The sequence below is a fragment of the Kwoniella dendrophila genome, chromosome 2 (assembly GCF_036810415.1).
Source record: "Kwoniella dendrophila CBS 6074 chromosome 2, complete sequence".
Taxonomy (NCBI): domain Eukaryota; kingdom Fungi; phylum Basidiomycota; class Tremellomycetes; order Tremellales; family Cryptococcaceae; genus Kwoniella; species Kwoniella dendrophila.
In genome coordinates, this window is record NC_089477.1 from 1092109 (window position 1) to 1108063 (window position 15955).

At 37.1% G+C, this 15955-nt stretch overlaps 4 protein-coding genes across 4 annotated transcripts; 1 reads left to right on the plus strand and 3 right to left on the minus strand.

Annotated features, from left to right (window-relative positions):
- Window positions 1-1102: 1102 nt before the first annotated feature.
- Window positions 1103-2955, minus strand: L201_001818 (uncharacterized protein; the record flags this gene model as incomplete). Its single annotated transcript, XM_066217604.1, has 4 exons — window positions 1103-1237; window positions 1303-1422; window positions 1503-2042; window positions 2113-2955. The coding sequence occupies 4 exons, from the start codon at window positions 2953-2955 to the stop codon at window positions 1103-1105; spliced, it is 1638 nt and encodes a 545-aa protein (XP_066073701.1).
- A 2133-nt stretch (window positions 2956-5088) lies between these two features.
- L201_001819 (uncharacterized protein) lies at window positions 5089-8010 on the minus strand (the record flags this gene model as incomplete). The annotated part of the gene is made up of 12 exons (XM_066217605.1): window positions 5089-5280; window positions 5383-5482; window positions 5559-5595; window positions 5675-5826; window positions 5917-5970; window positions 6029-6129; window positions 6195-6250; window positions 6363-6557; window positions 6675-6802; window positions 6908-7018; window positions 7100-7212; window positions 7396-8010. 12 exons carry the CDS (start codon window positions 8008-8010, stop codon window positions 5089-5091), a joined length of 1854 nt encoding a protein of 617 aa, XP_066073702.1.
- Window positions 8011-8685: 675 nt separating this feature from the next.
- Window positions 8686-11470, minus strand: L201_001820 (uncharacterized protein; the record flags this gene model as incomplete). The annotated part of the gene is made up of 12 exons (XM_066217606.1): window positions 8686-8880; window positions 8951-9050; window positions 9119-9155; window positions 9221-9372; window positions 9476-9529; window positions 9595-9695; window positions 9765-9820; window positions 9891-10085; window positions 10170-10297; window positions 10404-10514; window positions 10581-10693; window positions 10790-11470. The coding sequence occupies 12 exons, from the start codon at window positions 11468-11470 to the stop codon at window positions 8686-8688; spliced, it is 1923 nt and encodes a 640-aa protein (XP_066073703.1).
- Window positions 11471-13065: 1595 nt separating this feature from the next.
- On the plus strand, window positions 13066-15742 carry L201_001821 (uncharacterized protein; the record flags this gene model as incomplete). Its single annotated transcript, XM_066217607.1, has 10 exons — window positions 13066-13176; window positions 13232-13272; window positions 13340-13544; window positions 13623-13683; window positions 13743-13907; window positions 13971-14123; window positions 14190-14370; window positions 14427-15018; window positions 15091-15288; window positions 15554-15742. The coding sequence occupies 10 exons, from the start codon at window positions 13066-13068 to the stop codon at window positions 15740-15742; spliced, it is 1896 nt and encodes a 631-aa protein (XP_066073704.1).
- Between the last annotated feature and the right edge of the window lie 213 nt (window positions 15743-15955).

Here is a 15955-nt window from a genome sequence, read left to right on the forward strand (position 1 = left end):
AAGAAAAGAGGGGACACACTTCCCAGCTACTGCTTGGTTCAGTCCAAGTTTGAATTGGGTTAGAACAGGAAAGATGAAAGTGGAATAAAGCATTCCTTATACCCACATAATTATTTAAAATAGACCAAATTAGGTCCTCAAGGATATGATCTATAGATCAACATGTATAGACCAACATGTATAGATTAACATGTATAGATAACGACCAAGATGAGCATACCGAAAACCTATATTCTTTTGGTGGGAAGGAGCACAAATACAAGTGCTATTTCTCAGTCAATCAATCTGAGATCTGATTGTTCTCACAAGTTTTTCTGCTCTTTGGCATCGATCAAAATCAGCCGACAGAATGTCACACATATATTCAGAAATTTTAATAAAGGTGTTATCCCTCGATTATACGAAGCGAGTGAACATGTTACCAAAATACATACGAATTCTTATCATCCTATTTATATAATACCATATTGTGAAAAAAAGGTATGAAAGTAGGAAATCTGGTTGGTAGAAAGTAATTCTATAAATGTTCATCTTGTGTAAAGTATTGATAAATAAACTAACAAACAAATATCGAAAATAAGGAAAAGAACTATCTAAGAGAACATTGTACAAATTACCTACATTGGTTTCTAATACCTAATAATCTATACCTCCCTCTTTGGTGCTGATGGTATCATGCTTGAATCGGTATTGGATATATGCGATAAAGGAAAACTATAATAATCATAGGAGATTGAGAGAAGAGCCATACGATAGTATCCATGGTATGAACGGAATAAAGGCATTCATTTACATATCAACAGGAGTAACGAAGGGGAAATAATGGTTTAAGGAATGATGCGATTGAATCATGATGCTTTTGTTGGTTATGCAATGTATAATGTTGGGAATTGCAAAAAATGGATTTTGATGAAATGAGAAATGTGAAACAACATTTATCGTTATATGGCGCATCAAGAGTGATTTGTTTGTGTATGTATGTTGAAAGGATGAACGGGTGAATCGTTATTTCATATTTCGTAAGCGGATTGATTGATGACAAGTACTTGATATATAGTATTCAAGGTATATGAGTAACCGATCAACGGTTTTACTATCTTGACTATATTTCAGAATTTAGGAAAATATCTAATTCTGTTCCTGTCATTTCTGTTGAACCAGATGCTGATTCAGGCCATTGAGAAATTGCCCAATCCCTAAAGTATACTGAAGCTTTCATATGTTTCTTGGATGCGTACTATAACGAGAATCATAAGTTAGTTAAGCTTTTCTTCATTAGAGAGAGGAAAGGGAAAAACTAACTTTTTTGTAGAAAGATGAAGTATCATTGAAATCAGGATCGAGAACGTAATTTAACATTGATTGCGCACAATCGATAATTTCTTTTTCGGCGTAATTTGAATAATGTACGAGATTGGGAGTCTATGATTGTGTGAATTGATCAGCTTCCTGGATAATATAAGATTCGTGACAATGCTACAGCCGAAATCATTTCGACTTACCCAATCACCTCTATCTAAACATAATCTAGCTAACCACATAGCAGCAGCGGCCAATTGAGAAGGTTTATAAGCAATTAAATCATGTTGAATACAACTAATTTCAACTAAAAATTTCGCTACAGTTCTAGTTTGAATATCATATCCATCTGCTTTTGAAATTCTTCTTAAAAAATGTAATGGATTTGGGTATGATAAATCAAATGATAATGTTGATAACATATATCTTTCGGCTTTTAAAATTTCTTCTGTATCATATCCACCATCTGTCATATGTAAAAAATGTTCAATCGATGGACATATTACTTCTTCATATTTTGCTGCAATAAATAATGCTGTTAATCCAACTAATTGAAATTTAACTAAACTTATAACCCTTTTACTTAAAAATCTATCAACTAAATTTGTTGCGATAAATAATGTTTCAGGTAATAATCTGAATTTTGAGTGTACTTCAATCAACCAATCCATTAATATAGCTCTCATCTTCCATTGAAGTTCAGCTTGTTTATCCATGTAATCGGCTTCAGGCATGGTTTGATTCTGCGAGATTAACGCGACAACGTTAGTGGGTGGAGCAAATCCGTTGTTCTGGACTGGATCAGTTACTTACCTCTATAGATAACATATAGTTGAAAGCATCAACGACATATTCGCTAACCATACTAGGATTACCTTCATCTTCAGCGTCAAGATCTGTCCAACCTTCATCTTTAGCTTTTCGTTTTGGACTTCTTAAGCCGACAGCTTGTTTACTTCCACTTGAAAGGAGAATTTCTCTTCCATCTACATCATAATGACCTTCATCGACTTTTGTTTGAACTTCATCTTCATCTTCCTGTTCAGCGAAAGGAGGTGGAGTTGAAGTCTTACGTCGTTTACGTGAAGGTTCTTCATCTATATTTGGTTTTCTTTCTTTCAATGGTTTACTTTCCGGTACAGTAGCTGTAGTAGAGGTTGAAGCTGCAGTAGCTGATCGTGATCTTGAAGGAATTTTTGATGAAGGTACAGATACATTGGCTTTTCTTTTACCTGTTATCGTAACTTTTTCTTCTTTTATAGCTGCAGAAGAAGAAGCAGTTCTCGTTGTACGCCTTGTTGGAATAGATTGAGAAGAAGTTTGTGTTGTTGCCAAAGGTCTTCTTTCTTCTTTAACTGATAAACCTTTCTTTCCTTCACCATTGGTCACTTCACCTAAAGCTGCTCTTTTTTTAGCTGCTACATCAACTTTACCATCCTTCGTTGTTGCTGTACCTTTCAATGTGGTAGTAGAAGTAGCAGAAGCACCTCGCTTGAGTACAGGTATAGAAGTGTTTGAAACAGCTTTACCAGCGAGTGTCCCGTTACTTGCTGTTGTTACTCTTGAACGAGTAGCGATTGAACCAGCGGCAGGTGGTGCATTTTCATCAACTCGTCGAGTAGTTCGACGAGTCTGTATGTCGCGTTGAGGAGGCATGATGAGAAGGATGGTATGATTGTATATAAGGGAGAAGAATATTGTCAGTTGAGAAGAAAGAAAACGAGTTGAGGTGGAGTTGAGGGTACGTGAGTAGTGAGATGTAAGTTGAAATGTTGAATGATCGGATAATTGACAGGTTGAATGATGGGATCAAAGAGTAAGGGAAAAGGTAAACATTAGCGAATGAATTTACAGCCAGTATAATAATATGGTCATGAATTTAGATGGAAGCAAAGAAGGATGGGATAGATGTATTCAGACTATATCTCGCCGTTGGAGAGTTGTAATGTCTCATTGATAGTCATATATGTATGATACAATGAAACATCGCGTCTCGGAGTGTTATATGTAATATTGAATCTCGCCATGTTCTCAAAATTACCCCTACGCGGGTACTTCATTTGATATTCCTTCTTATGATATAGTGCAGTCAAGATAAGTTAGAAACTCACAGGTATACCACTGGCCATCTTATTCTAGTACTACTATATGATCTTCACTTTGATAGATAGATGGATAGATAGTTGAATTGTTGAAAGATGAACTTTCAAGATTGGTTGATATGGTATGGAGAGGAGGCTTGTCGTTGTATGTTGGTTGAATGACGCGTGAAATCTATTATATTCCTTTTCTACCTTGTCTCTTAATGTCCAGTTTTTATCCTCTTTACACAACACTTGATGAGATGGACTGAAGACCACCTAGCAGAGGAGGAGGAGAGGATGCTGAAGGTGAAAAGAACAGAGATATACCTACTATCTTATCACAACGTTATTGTCTGTCAAATGTTACTATAGTAGTAGTATAAAAATCGATACAGTGAAAGAAGAGGTAAAATCAAAATTACAATACAAAGAGGTAATGTTCCAAATCATCTACCATAGAGTTGAAATCCACTCAACCTTGAATTCATTACGAATTCAATACAAATCTACGTTTAGAAAGACATTACAAAACTTGTAATGAGCAGGGTCAGGCTTCAGGGTTGAAGTGGTGAATCACGTGATAAATTGGGATCAGTGATTCAAGTTGATTTACTTTGAATCGCCGAAATCCCGTATTATGTAGTAAAAAACAATCGCGCTCGATCGATTCATAATAATCAGGGTATCTTTATATCTTTATCCTTTGAAACGAACATTACATCTTTCAACCTATTTTACGTGGTTTTCCTTGTCCTTTTTAGCTCTATCTGTCACGAGAAATCTCCCAATCCAATACGTCACAAAGGATAAAAGAAACAACGTTAATAATGTCAAAAATTACAGTTTCGTCATGTTCATCGTTGTTGTAAATATACCTTTCTTTACGCGTTCAAATATGTAATGTTTTCCCTTCAGGAGAGGAATGCGAACAAGCCTTTTTTTTGGGTTTTTACCATAAACCTTTTTTTCTTATTGTCTAGCAGCTAAAAACGGGTAGGACTCTAGTTATAGTGCAGGATGAAAGTAAAGATCGAAAATATGTGATGTGGCTATGGCAAAACCAGATACTAAATTGTATTATACAAACTGTAGTTAACAATCTTATCGTACATGATATCATTCTAGCTTATGTACGTGTATCTACGTAAGATGATAGTCCAGTTACCGGGATAACTTTCTCCGCCAACGAGGATAGATAGGTACTCGTACAGTAGTTTTGACAGACTACATATATACTGTACATTTGGAAGTTTGGACGCGTTGCGGGTGGATTAATCTAAAAGTAATGTTTGAATAATATTATCGATAGTAAAAAGCCACTGACATCTCTAAACGGAGGTGTACGACATTTACGTGCTAATTCCTTTATGCAATCAGCTGGATAACGGGAAATAACATCTTTGGTCAATTTGAATACGATCCGAATATCACCTGTATAACATCGATCGAGGTCTCGTATGAAACATCTCTGATATCTACGCAGGGACAATACATTCATATATAAATTCAAATACACTCAATCGCCTTTTCAACCATAAACATCGGAATCCTACCCAAATATTATCATCTTGAGAAGCTCGCTAATAAATGTATGCATACACTCCGGCAATACTACACACCATATTACGCTATGACATGGTATTGATGCTTACAACATATTTCCCAACCTTCAAAACCTATATTAGAAACACAATGATAAATCTTATCATACACGACTTAAACCTTCTCTTTCTCTCAAGATCTTTTCTTGTTCTTCTTTCATCAACAACTTTGAATATTTTGATTTTGATCTAATTTTAGGTCCAAATTTAAATGCTATAAATGGTACTGAAGATAATAATAAAGCTACTGAACCCCATGTAACACATGTCCATCTAGGTGTCAAAGCGTCATACATCTAGATTATAACAAAAATTCCAAACAAAAATGAAAATGGACAATCAGTTGAATGAGCCAGATGGTTGTATTAAGACGTATGGAAAGTTTGGGAAGAGCTCACATCTAAAATGATGAATATGAAAATACCCGCCATACAATTTCTCAGACAACTTTGTGCTGCTAATGCTGAAGATGCATATGAACCATAACATTCTGAAATACTATAAATTTTATACAGATCATCAGTTGGGGTATTCTTCATCTTCTCGCGTAGATGAGATTAGGGAGATAACTTACTAAACAAATCCACTAAGGTATATAGGGAAAATGGAAGCTGTCGATTCAAGAGTGATACGAATTAGCTTCTGTGGACCAAACTGTGTCTCTAGTCGTGAGTATATAATTCAACATACCTATGATAATAACAATTCCTATGGCTGGTAAGATCCATGGTACAGAAGATAAACTTGTTAAACCGAACCAAAAGCAACCTGCTGCTAAACACAAACCTCCAACCATTGCACTATATAACCTAGCTTCTATCCCAACTGTATTGACTTTTCGCCTACAAATAAGATTTTGTCCATTGAAACTATGTAAGCGGTCTGCATCGTCTGATTGCCAAAACCACGCTAGGGTCTGAGGTGTCGCTTACCTGTACATAGCATCTTGAATGAAGTTGGTCCCAAAGCCAATAGATGCTCCTAATCTATAAGCGTTGGTTTCATTCAGCTTTTTTGTCTTATCTCGTGCAAGGAAATACTTACATTGTTGCGATATATGCCAGACCAACTTGATTTGTGGAAAACCCATAAGTGCCTTTGAAGACGTAGGTAAGTCCCGTTACCATTGCATAAAGCACGCCCCACTGTAGAGCAAACTTGTCAATCCGCTAATCATCGAGATTTATCTAGCACATCTTTCGCTACTTACTGCTAAACCCATCCATAGCGAGAAGAACAATAATATAGGTTCTACAGCTAGAAAAGCTGTTAGGAACCAAATCAATCATCAGTCAAACATCGCAGGTAATCAGGTTAAAGAGATTCGCTGCAGTTCAGAACTGATGGTAGAGTTGCGGTAGAAATTAGTGATACTTACTGACAGCTCTTAAACAATTTATTTTCATCATAGTCCAAAAACTTATTTTACCAATTTCGTATCTTGCTGTATATCTACCACCATCATTCAAACCTCTTTCTTCCCTTAACCTCTTAGCTCTTCTTCTAAGTATAACGGATTCCCTAGTTTCTTTCATTATTGTTAAGATTGGTATAACTAAAAGTATGATCATAACTGAATCGAAAAGAAATTATGTAATTAGTACAAACTCGATTATTATTTAGGCGAACTTGAAAGACTCGCGATGTCAAACAGCATCAACGGAAAGTCCTGTGAATGCGCGACACTTACTACACTGTATCCACCACATCCATCTCCATTGTAAACTAGCATTTGATTCTACCCAGCAGAAAATTAATGGCCCGATACCTGATCCTGCCATAGCTGCCCATGTGAACACTGCCGTGGGAATACCTCGACTATTATAATTTGGCATATTCCCATTCAGGTCAATCACGAACACCATTAACAAGCACGCAGCATACAAAAAACATCAAGATTGATGGAAATATGGAATAACTCACTCGGCAGGTATATAGATATCTGCAATAGTACCACCAACAAGAGTCGCCGCTACACTACCTGAACAACCTTGTAATACTCTTGCTGCAAGCATAGTAGCTAGGTTCTTTGCCCTATACATGAACGTTATCAGCTAAATTGTCCAAAGACTAAAAACCCTCTTAAAACTGGATAAAACCATATTCTTAACTTACAATGCCATCATGACATGCATCAAAAGATAGACAAATACAGCAATCACATATGTCCATCTTCTTCCAAATTCCTCACTAAGTGGGGCTAGAACCAAGGGTGTAAAAGCGAATCCCTAATAGAGGGAAATTATTGGGAATAATGTCAGGTGATTGTGATTTTTTTGATGTTTACAAACCAAATCTAATCAGTTAAGGAGGAAAACAGCGAGAAACTCGATCTATTTATGATATTGGCAGAAATGCGTTCCCGATGTGTTATTTCATGATGATAATGATGAAAAAAAATAACTACTTACAAATTGATAAACACCATTACCTAAAGAAGCTTGAAACCTCGTACAATCCAAATCTTTCATCATACTTTCTTGACCAATTGAATATGCACCGATATTCAACGCTGTTAAGCATGTAAATAAAGTTGCAACAATTAATAAACCGAATTTTCTTTTTGATGAGAAAAATATCGGATTTTCTATAGATCCTATAGGGAAATCTACCCATATTATTCTTTTCCCATTCCCATTCTCATTTGAAAAATCATTGTGATCATCTAATTCAATTGAAGTTTCATGGTTATTATTATTATTAAGAGGTCCAAATGTACATCCTTCAGGTAATCTTCTTTCATTAAGTATTTCATTTGATATAGTATTAATATATATGTCTTCTTCTTCTTTCTCTATACACTTGTCTGAAATTCCCGTACCACCGTCACTACCACGGCTATTTGTAAGTTTACCTGTGCCATCAATTCGATCCGTACTTTTATCAATCGTTCTATCCTGATAACTATTAATCAGATCTTCGGATTTCTGTATACTTGACATTGTATCTAATCCATTCTTGAATGTCAAGTCTCGTCCATTCGCTTCAATTTGATCAGGTCTTTCGCCTAAAGAGAATGAATCCATACTACTAAATGGAGACTTCAAGAAATCAAGATATCCACACTCTGAAAGTCGATTGTTTCCTATATTTTGAAGTCTAACACTGAAAAGAAGATCGAGCTCGTTGATTTATCGAGCGGTTATCAGTCATCTGGAGAAAAAACGAGTAATTTGCTGATCGAAATTCAGATAATCGAATTGACTTTGATAAAAATTCAACGACCGAGCTTCAACTCATCTGGCGCTAAATGCTTTTCATATCGATAGAATCTGAAAATAATCTATAATCAGGTTTATTGAAATATGATCAAAGCATGAAAGCCGAGGGATGTAAATTAAGATTATCTGCCCGGATTTACCGATCTTTTGATATCGGATTTGACCGATGACTCAGGCCGCGGGTATCTACATCAGAATAAGTTGTTAAACTGGCCTTGACACATACACACAAATTCATATACATATATATACATACACATAGATATATACTACTTATTGCTTGCTTTCCCAGATTCGTAATAGGCCAGATGCCTGTAGCTTGATACTTTGTTCCAAAAAGGTAGATCAACATAGTGATGAAATCATGCAATATAGAATAAAATATGATATTATAGATTATGACTCGGCAATGTAACTCCGACACATATGTTCTCCTAGTCCGTTATGTCCGTTATAAATATAGTATTAATACACTTAAACTTATCCTAGACCATCCAATACTTCTTTTTCTCTCAATATCCTCTCTTGCTCTTCTCTCATCAAAATTTTGGAATATTTCGATTTCGATCTGATCAATGGTCCATAGAAGAATGCTATATATGGGACTGCAGCTAATAATACAGCTACGCAACCCCATGTAAAAGTTGTCCATTTTGGCGTTATGGCATCAAACATCTATAGCGCGAAATCGTAAAGTAAGCCGCATGTTATCAATAATGTTTAAGCAAGGCCTCAGTAGACTTACCTGTAAAGTGAAGAATGTGAAAGCTCCCCCAAAACAGTTTCTTAGGAAACTCTGAGCCGCGATGGCGGATGAAGCGTATGATCCGTAACATTCGGATATACTGAGGTAAGTTAGGAAAGTAGTCAAACTGTCATCTTTTAGCAACAGACTGTTGATGGGAGAACTCACTATACAAAAGCACTAATGTAAATTGTGAAAACAGAAGCTAAACATGTATTGTCAGTACGAAGAGATATGTCTATTACGAGCGAAGGTCTACGAGTAACATACCTATGATGACAACAATGCCTATACAAGGTGCAATCCAATGCACCGATGGTGTAGCTGTGAAACTGAAGATGAAGCATCCAATCGCGAATGTCACACCAGCCACCATAGGAGCGTACAATCTAGCTTCCATACCTTTCTTATCTACTTTACGTCTAATTGTTGATATGTATCAGCATCATGGTCACATATCGAAGTCAATAAACAGGCAGATCTGAGAGATTCTCAGGTGTATAACATCTTCATGAGAAGACTTACCTGTATACAGCATCCTGAACAAAGTTGAAACCAAATCCTACAATTGATCCGATACTACACGCTCTCTATATTAGCTTTCATCTGGGCTATTTAGATGAAGACAATAACATGAAACATACGTTATGCAAATATATGCCAAGCCAACTTGATTTGTTGTAAATCCATAAACATTCTTGAAATCGTACGAGAGCCCAGTTATCATAATGTATAGAACGCCCCACTAGAAGGAAATCATTGAAAGTCAATATTGGTATAACTTGAAGAACTACTTTGATAACTTCTTACTGACCCCTAGACCCATCCAAATCGAAAAGAACAATAAAATAGGTTCGACAATCAGGAAAGCTATTATGCGGAATATCAGTAATTGAAAATTCGTACACTTGTTGTTCTCTTCAAACGAAATTTGACTTACTGATAGCTCTCAAAGAACTAGTTTTCATAGCTTGGGTAAAATTGACTTTTCCAATTTCACTTCTTGCAGTATATCTACCACCATCACTTAAACCTCTTTCTATACGTAATTTCTTGGCTCTTCTACGTAGAATTATAGTTTCTCTAGTTTCTTTAAGGATCACAAAAATAGGTACGATCAAAGCAGCAAGTAACACTGAGAATGGTGAACAGTGGAAAAGAATACAATTGGTTAGCAATTATAAAACAGGAAGTATGATAGAAGAGTGAGAAGACCTACTACATTGAATCCACCAAATCCATCTCCACTCTAATTTGGGATTTGATTCTACCCAACAAAATATGAATGGACCTATACCACTACCTGCAATAGCTGTAAAGGCGAATATCGCAGAAGGTAAACCTCGCCTATAGATATATCTTGACATTAGTTTTTTCTGATCAAGTATGCAAAAAGCCTATACTAGAAGAGTAGGTGTGCTCTTGAAAAGTTGAATAGGCCATATACACTTACTCTGCGGGTACATATATATCCGCAATAGTTCCTCCCACCAATGTCGCAGCTACACTTCCCGCAGAACCTTGCAACACACGAGCCAATAACATAGTAGGTAGGTTCTTGGCGCTATATATGGGAGCAAAGCAGCTCTATCAGCTAGAATATCTAAGATCATTGAAGCGTCAAACTTACACAGCCATCATTACAAGAAATATCAAATATAGCACTACAGCAATCACGTATGTCCATCTTCTACCAAATTCTTCCGATAGAGGAGCAAGAAGTAATGGAACGATAGCAAACCCCTATAGGTTATTAGATATTTATCCATTAGTTTTGTGACCTAAGAGAAATTGCTTGATTTAAGGTAAAGAAGGTTGCAAAATATGATCTGAACTTACAAAATTGTAAATACCTAGCCCATACGCAGCTTGTTCTCTTGTACAACCCAAATCTCTAATCAAACTGTCCATACCAATACTAAAAGCACCAACATTCATTGAAGTCGTTAAAGTGAATAAAGTCGCTACAATTGTTATACCGTATTTTCTTTTTTGTGAAAAAAAGAATGGATTTTGTGGTGAACCTGCAGGAAAATCTACCCATAAAATCCTTATACTATCCTTTTCACCTTGTTCAATCTGTGTTCTCAAATCTGGTTCAATCTTGACGTTCGTTTCTTGTATATAAGTTAAATCTAATACGGGTCCAAATGAGCATCCTGCAGGTAAAGATGAAGAATCTAAAGGTGTCGAAGTCGACGCAGGTGGTAAGCGTTTTTCATTCTCAACTGATGCTGATGATTCTCTATTTGTCAAGTGTTTTTCTTCTTCTATAATCACTTGATCAGCTCTAGTATTATCGTTTCGTCTTGATTGAGTAGGATATCGATTTAAGTCTGTTTGTTCTTGATGTGATGATAAATTTGACTTGATGTGTGCAATTGGTATAATTGGATCACCAGCATCATACCTCTGTTCTTCCCTAGTTGGGGATGAACTCAGGTGAGATATTGTCCTTTGAAGTGATAAAGCAAGAGGGTTAGAGGATCCATTATTGAAAGAACCTCTAGAAGGAGCCATGTTTGAGGTTGTATAAATTGTGTTTGTTCTGCAAGTATACCTTTTGGAAGATGATATGATAAACTATAATAATAACTTAAAAATCGCAGAGCAAAAGAAATGGTATATAAAATAAGCCTTCAATCTTCAATAGTCCTGCAATTCTTCTTCAAGCTGTTAAAACGAATAGAGATATCAACAGTGGAATGGTGATGAAAATTGTCTTCCTCCTGTATATACAAGAGTATCGTTTGGCGAATGATCATAGCAATTTTAGTAAGTTGTAGTACAAGTTACATCTCACCAAAATAAACTTTATTCGGTACAACCGGTCCAGAGATACCGTAAATTAAACCTTTCACCATACACGCCATATACGGTATAAGTAGCGCTTAAAATGGGTCTCAAAGATCTCGCCTAATAACCTGCATGAAATATGAATTATACTCTACCTACTCAAAGGTATCGGTCAAATGCGACACAACACCAATACTCGGCAACGATGCTCCTATCACATCATTATCACATTCACTTGCGAGGCGAGATATAGTTTATTTCCCAAATCACATGCATCTGGCGATCGCTGATTTGACCTGCACTATATATACAGCTTTGTAAAGGTAAAGAGGCGGGAATGCCGCTATGTTGTATACCCAGGTGTCCGTTTGCAGGGATATGGTAGCGACATGTAAAGTATATGAACCACGTACCAACGATATTGAGACCAAATTTCTTCTATCGAGCCAATCGTGTGCTTCAGCGACAATCTGTAGTGCCACCTAACACAGCTTAGATTATGTATCTACCGTCCAAGGTGATTACCAATCATAGGACCATCTTCATCTGATTGAGGTCACCAGATTCAGATTGGAAATTCTTGACAAAGAACGAAAATAGAAAGCCGAGCCGTGTTGATCTTTTAGAGCCAAATATATCTCTCAGAGACTAATGATAGGGGTGCAAATGCTAGTTCATCCGCTTGAATATATAGTTGACAATCGATCCAAGCTCTTCTTTTTTGAACCATTCCAATGATCAGGTAGCTGGATGATGTTTACAGCGTTTTCAGCTTACAATACCGTTGATTCCGTGGTATAAAGGATGATGTGGACGAAAAGGTTAACGTCTTCTACTCCAAAGCCGTTTGATGCATACCGTGACATCTGTTCAAAGCGACTTCCTCTGTACATACAGTATGAATGCTGACCAGGAATGAGGATATAAAGTCAATCAAGCATAAAAAAAGCAGGATACTCTTGGCGCTTCTTTTTCACATGTCCGGAGTCGGCCGAATGACATGATGTATGTAACAAAATAACTGAAAAAAATGGACCGATCGCTATACTCCGATGTTCACTTGATCTACAATTTCGAGTTCGTCAAACACATCAATATGCTTGACATCTTCAACTCTTATCAGATAACAGAATCATTTCCAGCGTTATCATCAGCTCATCCAGGCATAAGACTTCTCAAGACGATTTAAACGTGATAACATTTCAAGCCTTGAGTGAAAACCTTTGGTCGGCTACTTCTCCCTTGCTTTAATTAACATTCCTTACCACGAATCATCACATCTGGTCAACAACGTTCAATCACTTTTCGTTCCGGGTACAATGAAGACCCAGACGTTGGCTACTGCACTTTCGCTAGTAGTAACAAGTGCCAATGCAGCGATATTGGAGCATTATTGGAACATCAGTTATGCAAACGCCAATCCTGATGGGGTGAGTTGGGTGTTTGAAAATGTGTTCTAAACATGGCTAATCACGATTTATACAGTTGTTTGAGAGAAGAGTTATAGGTGTAAATGGTACCTGGCCGTAAGTTGGAAATGTGACGTATGGTCTCATACACTATAGACTGATTATCTGTGCTTTTCTACTTCAGTCCACCACCTATAACAGCGACTCAAGGTGACATAATACGTATACATGCCTATAACGGTTTGAATGATCCAGATATAGGAACAGCTTTACATAGTCATGGAATGATGTTCAATAATTCAAATTGGTATGATGGTGCGGTGGGTATAACGCAGTGCTCTATACCGATGGGTCATACTTTAGATTACGAGATCGATACTAGTATACAGGTAAGGCAATCTCCATCGAGTGATAAAATCTCGAAAAGTTAAAGTCACACAAGACTAATGTCCGGTCATTAAATTTAGACTGGAACCTATTGGTTCCATGGACATTACTTAGGCCAATATGTTGATGGTCTTCGATCTCGTGAGCTCCCTTTAACAAGTGTTGAGTGACTTTAGCATGCTGATCACTCTTCAAAATAGCTTTAATAATTCACCCTCAGAATGCTACTGGGAGATCAGATGATCTTACATGGGATGAGGAATTCACATTAGTTGTTTCGGATTGGTATCATCGACAGCATTTAGATCTCCTCACCAACGAATTCTTAACTTGGCATAACCCCACTGGAGCTGAACCTGTGCCAGGTAAGTGATCCGTCGAGGGTTGACCTTACAATATCTTCAATTGGCTGACCTTGCCTTAATCAGATTCCGCTCTCATATATTTAGTTAAAGATGGAGAATACTATCCTTCAGCGGAAGCTATTAGATCAGGTGAAGGTACCAATGATAATTTGAGCATACCATTTGAAGCTGGAAAGAAATATAAAATGAGAGTAGTAAATATGTCTGCTTTGTCAAGTGAGTGTATGACAACTCGTGATCAAGTGAATTACCTTTAGCTGACATATCATTGACATGATATAGTGTTCTTGATCGCGATCGACCAGCACGATTTACAAATCATAGAAGTGGATGGTGTGGAAGTGGAGCCATATCCAATTGACGTGCTCACCATATCTGTTGCTCAACGATATTCTGTCATTGTACAAGCTAAAGAAAGTTCGGATGTTAATTATGCTATGGCTGTGATGCAGAGTGAAGAAATGTGAGTGGATAGTCCAGTCAGGTAAGCTTTTTACTAATGGTTTTGATGTCTACCAGGTACGACTATATACCTGATGAGCTTGTACTCAACAATACAATACAAATCACTTATAATCCGGAAGCACCACCAGCACTTGAAGCAGTATATGATGAGACACCAGATTTAGATGATACAAATTTAGTACCACTATTAAAAAGAGAAATGGCACCTGCAGATATAGAATTTGTTTTACATGCAAATTTCGATACGTATGATGATGGAACTAACAGAGGAAATTTCAATAATGTGACTTTCCAAGAACCTAAAACACCATCAATATTTACAGCATTAACAATGGGAAATAATTCATTTAGGTCAGATGTTTATGGTAAAATGACAAATGCTATAACATATCCACATATGGCAAATATACAATTAACTGTATATAATTGGGATGCAGGACCTCATCCGTTCCATTTCCATGGTCATGAATTTCAAATAGTCCAAAAGTCTATGGATGTAACCTCGGACGATCCAGAAGATAATCCACCTTTAGTAGAAGGTCAAAAGAACCCTGCAAGAAGAGATACAGTAACTATACCAGCAAGTGGGAAAGTCGTCTTGAGATGGAGAGCTGATAACCCAGGTGCTTGGTTCTTCCATTGTCATGTAAGTCTCTTACCTATCACTACGACATGAAAGTGATGTTCTTATGGGCTAAAATATTGTTCTTGATTACAGATTGACTGGCATCTCTCATCCGGTTTAGCAGTGGTATTCATTGAGGCACCTGAGAAGCTACAGGAGAACAGTAGCGTACCTCAACCTTTGATAGATCAATGTAAATACTGGGGATTACCTACTTCAGGCAATGTAGTCGGTCTCAACTCAACTACAGATTTCATGGGCCAACCTTCGGGACCATTCCCTCTTGTCATCGTAAGTGCATATTGTCCTGCTCCACGATCAACTCCTTCCCATTCTCATCTTCCTGCTCCTAGCTCCCCTCCCCCTCCACCGCATTCCCTACATTCGCCCTACGAACACTCTTCTCCTCAATTCTGCCCCGCCTCTATTGGCAGCAGTCGGTTGTACCTCCCCCCTCTCGCCTGTCTCCCGTCCCTCTCATCTTACACAACCTACATGTCCTTATCTTGATTCCTATCATCTATTTGGATGCTTTCATGCTAATTATCTGATATAGGGATGGACACCCAAAGCATTGTTATCGATATTAGCATGTGTCATAACAGCATTGATAGGCGCATTCACTGTAATATGGTATGGTAAAGATGAATTAGGATCAAAGGATATAGAAGAGGAAATTAAGAAAAAATTGGAAGCTAAAAAGGCTAAAAAAGGATTTGTAAGAAGAATAACAGGCAGAGCATAATCATAAATGATCCCGCTTCTCCGTCATATAGGATGTAACGACTGGGTCGAACGGATATTATGCATTAATCATAGACTATCAAAACATTGACAATGTTCCACTCCAACAGACAACTGTGCATTGTCAAAATCCGTCTGACACTCTGCATCCCTGTAATTGAATTTCCACCTCCCTCCCTTCCCTTGTCCTATTTCTTTGCTTTTAACATCCCCT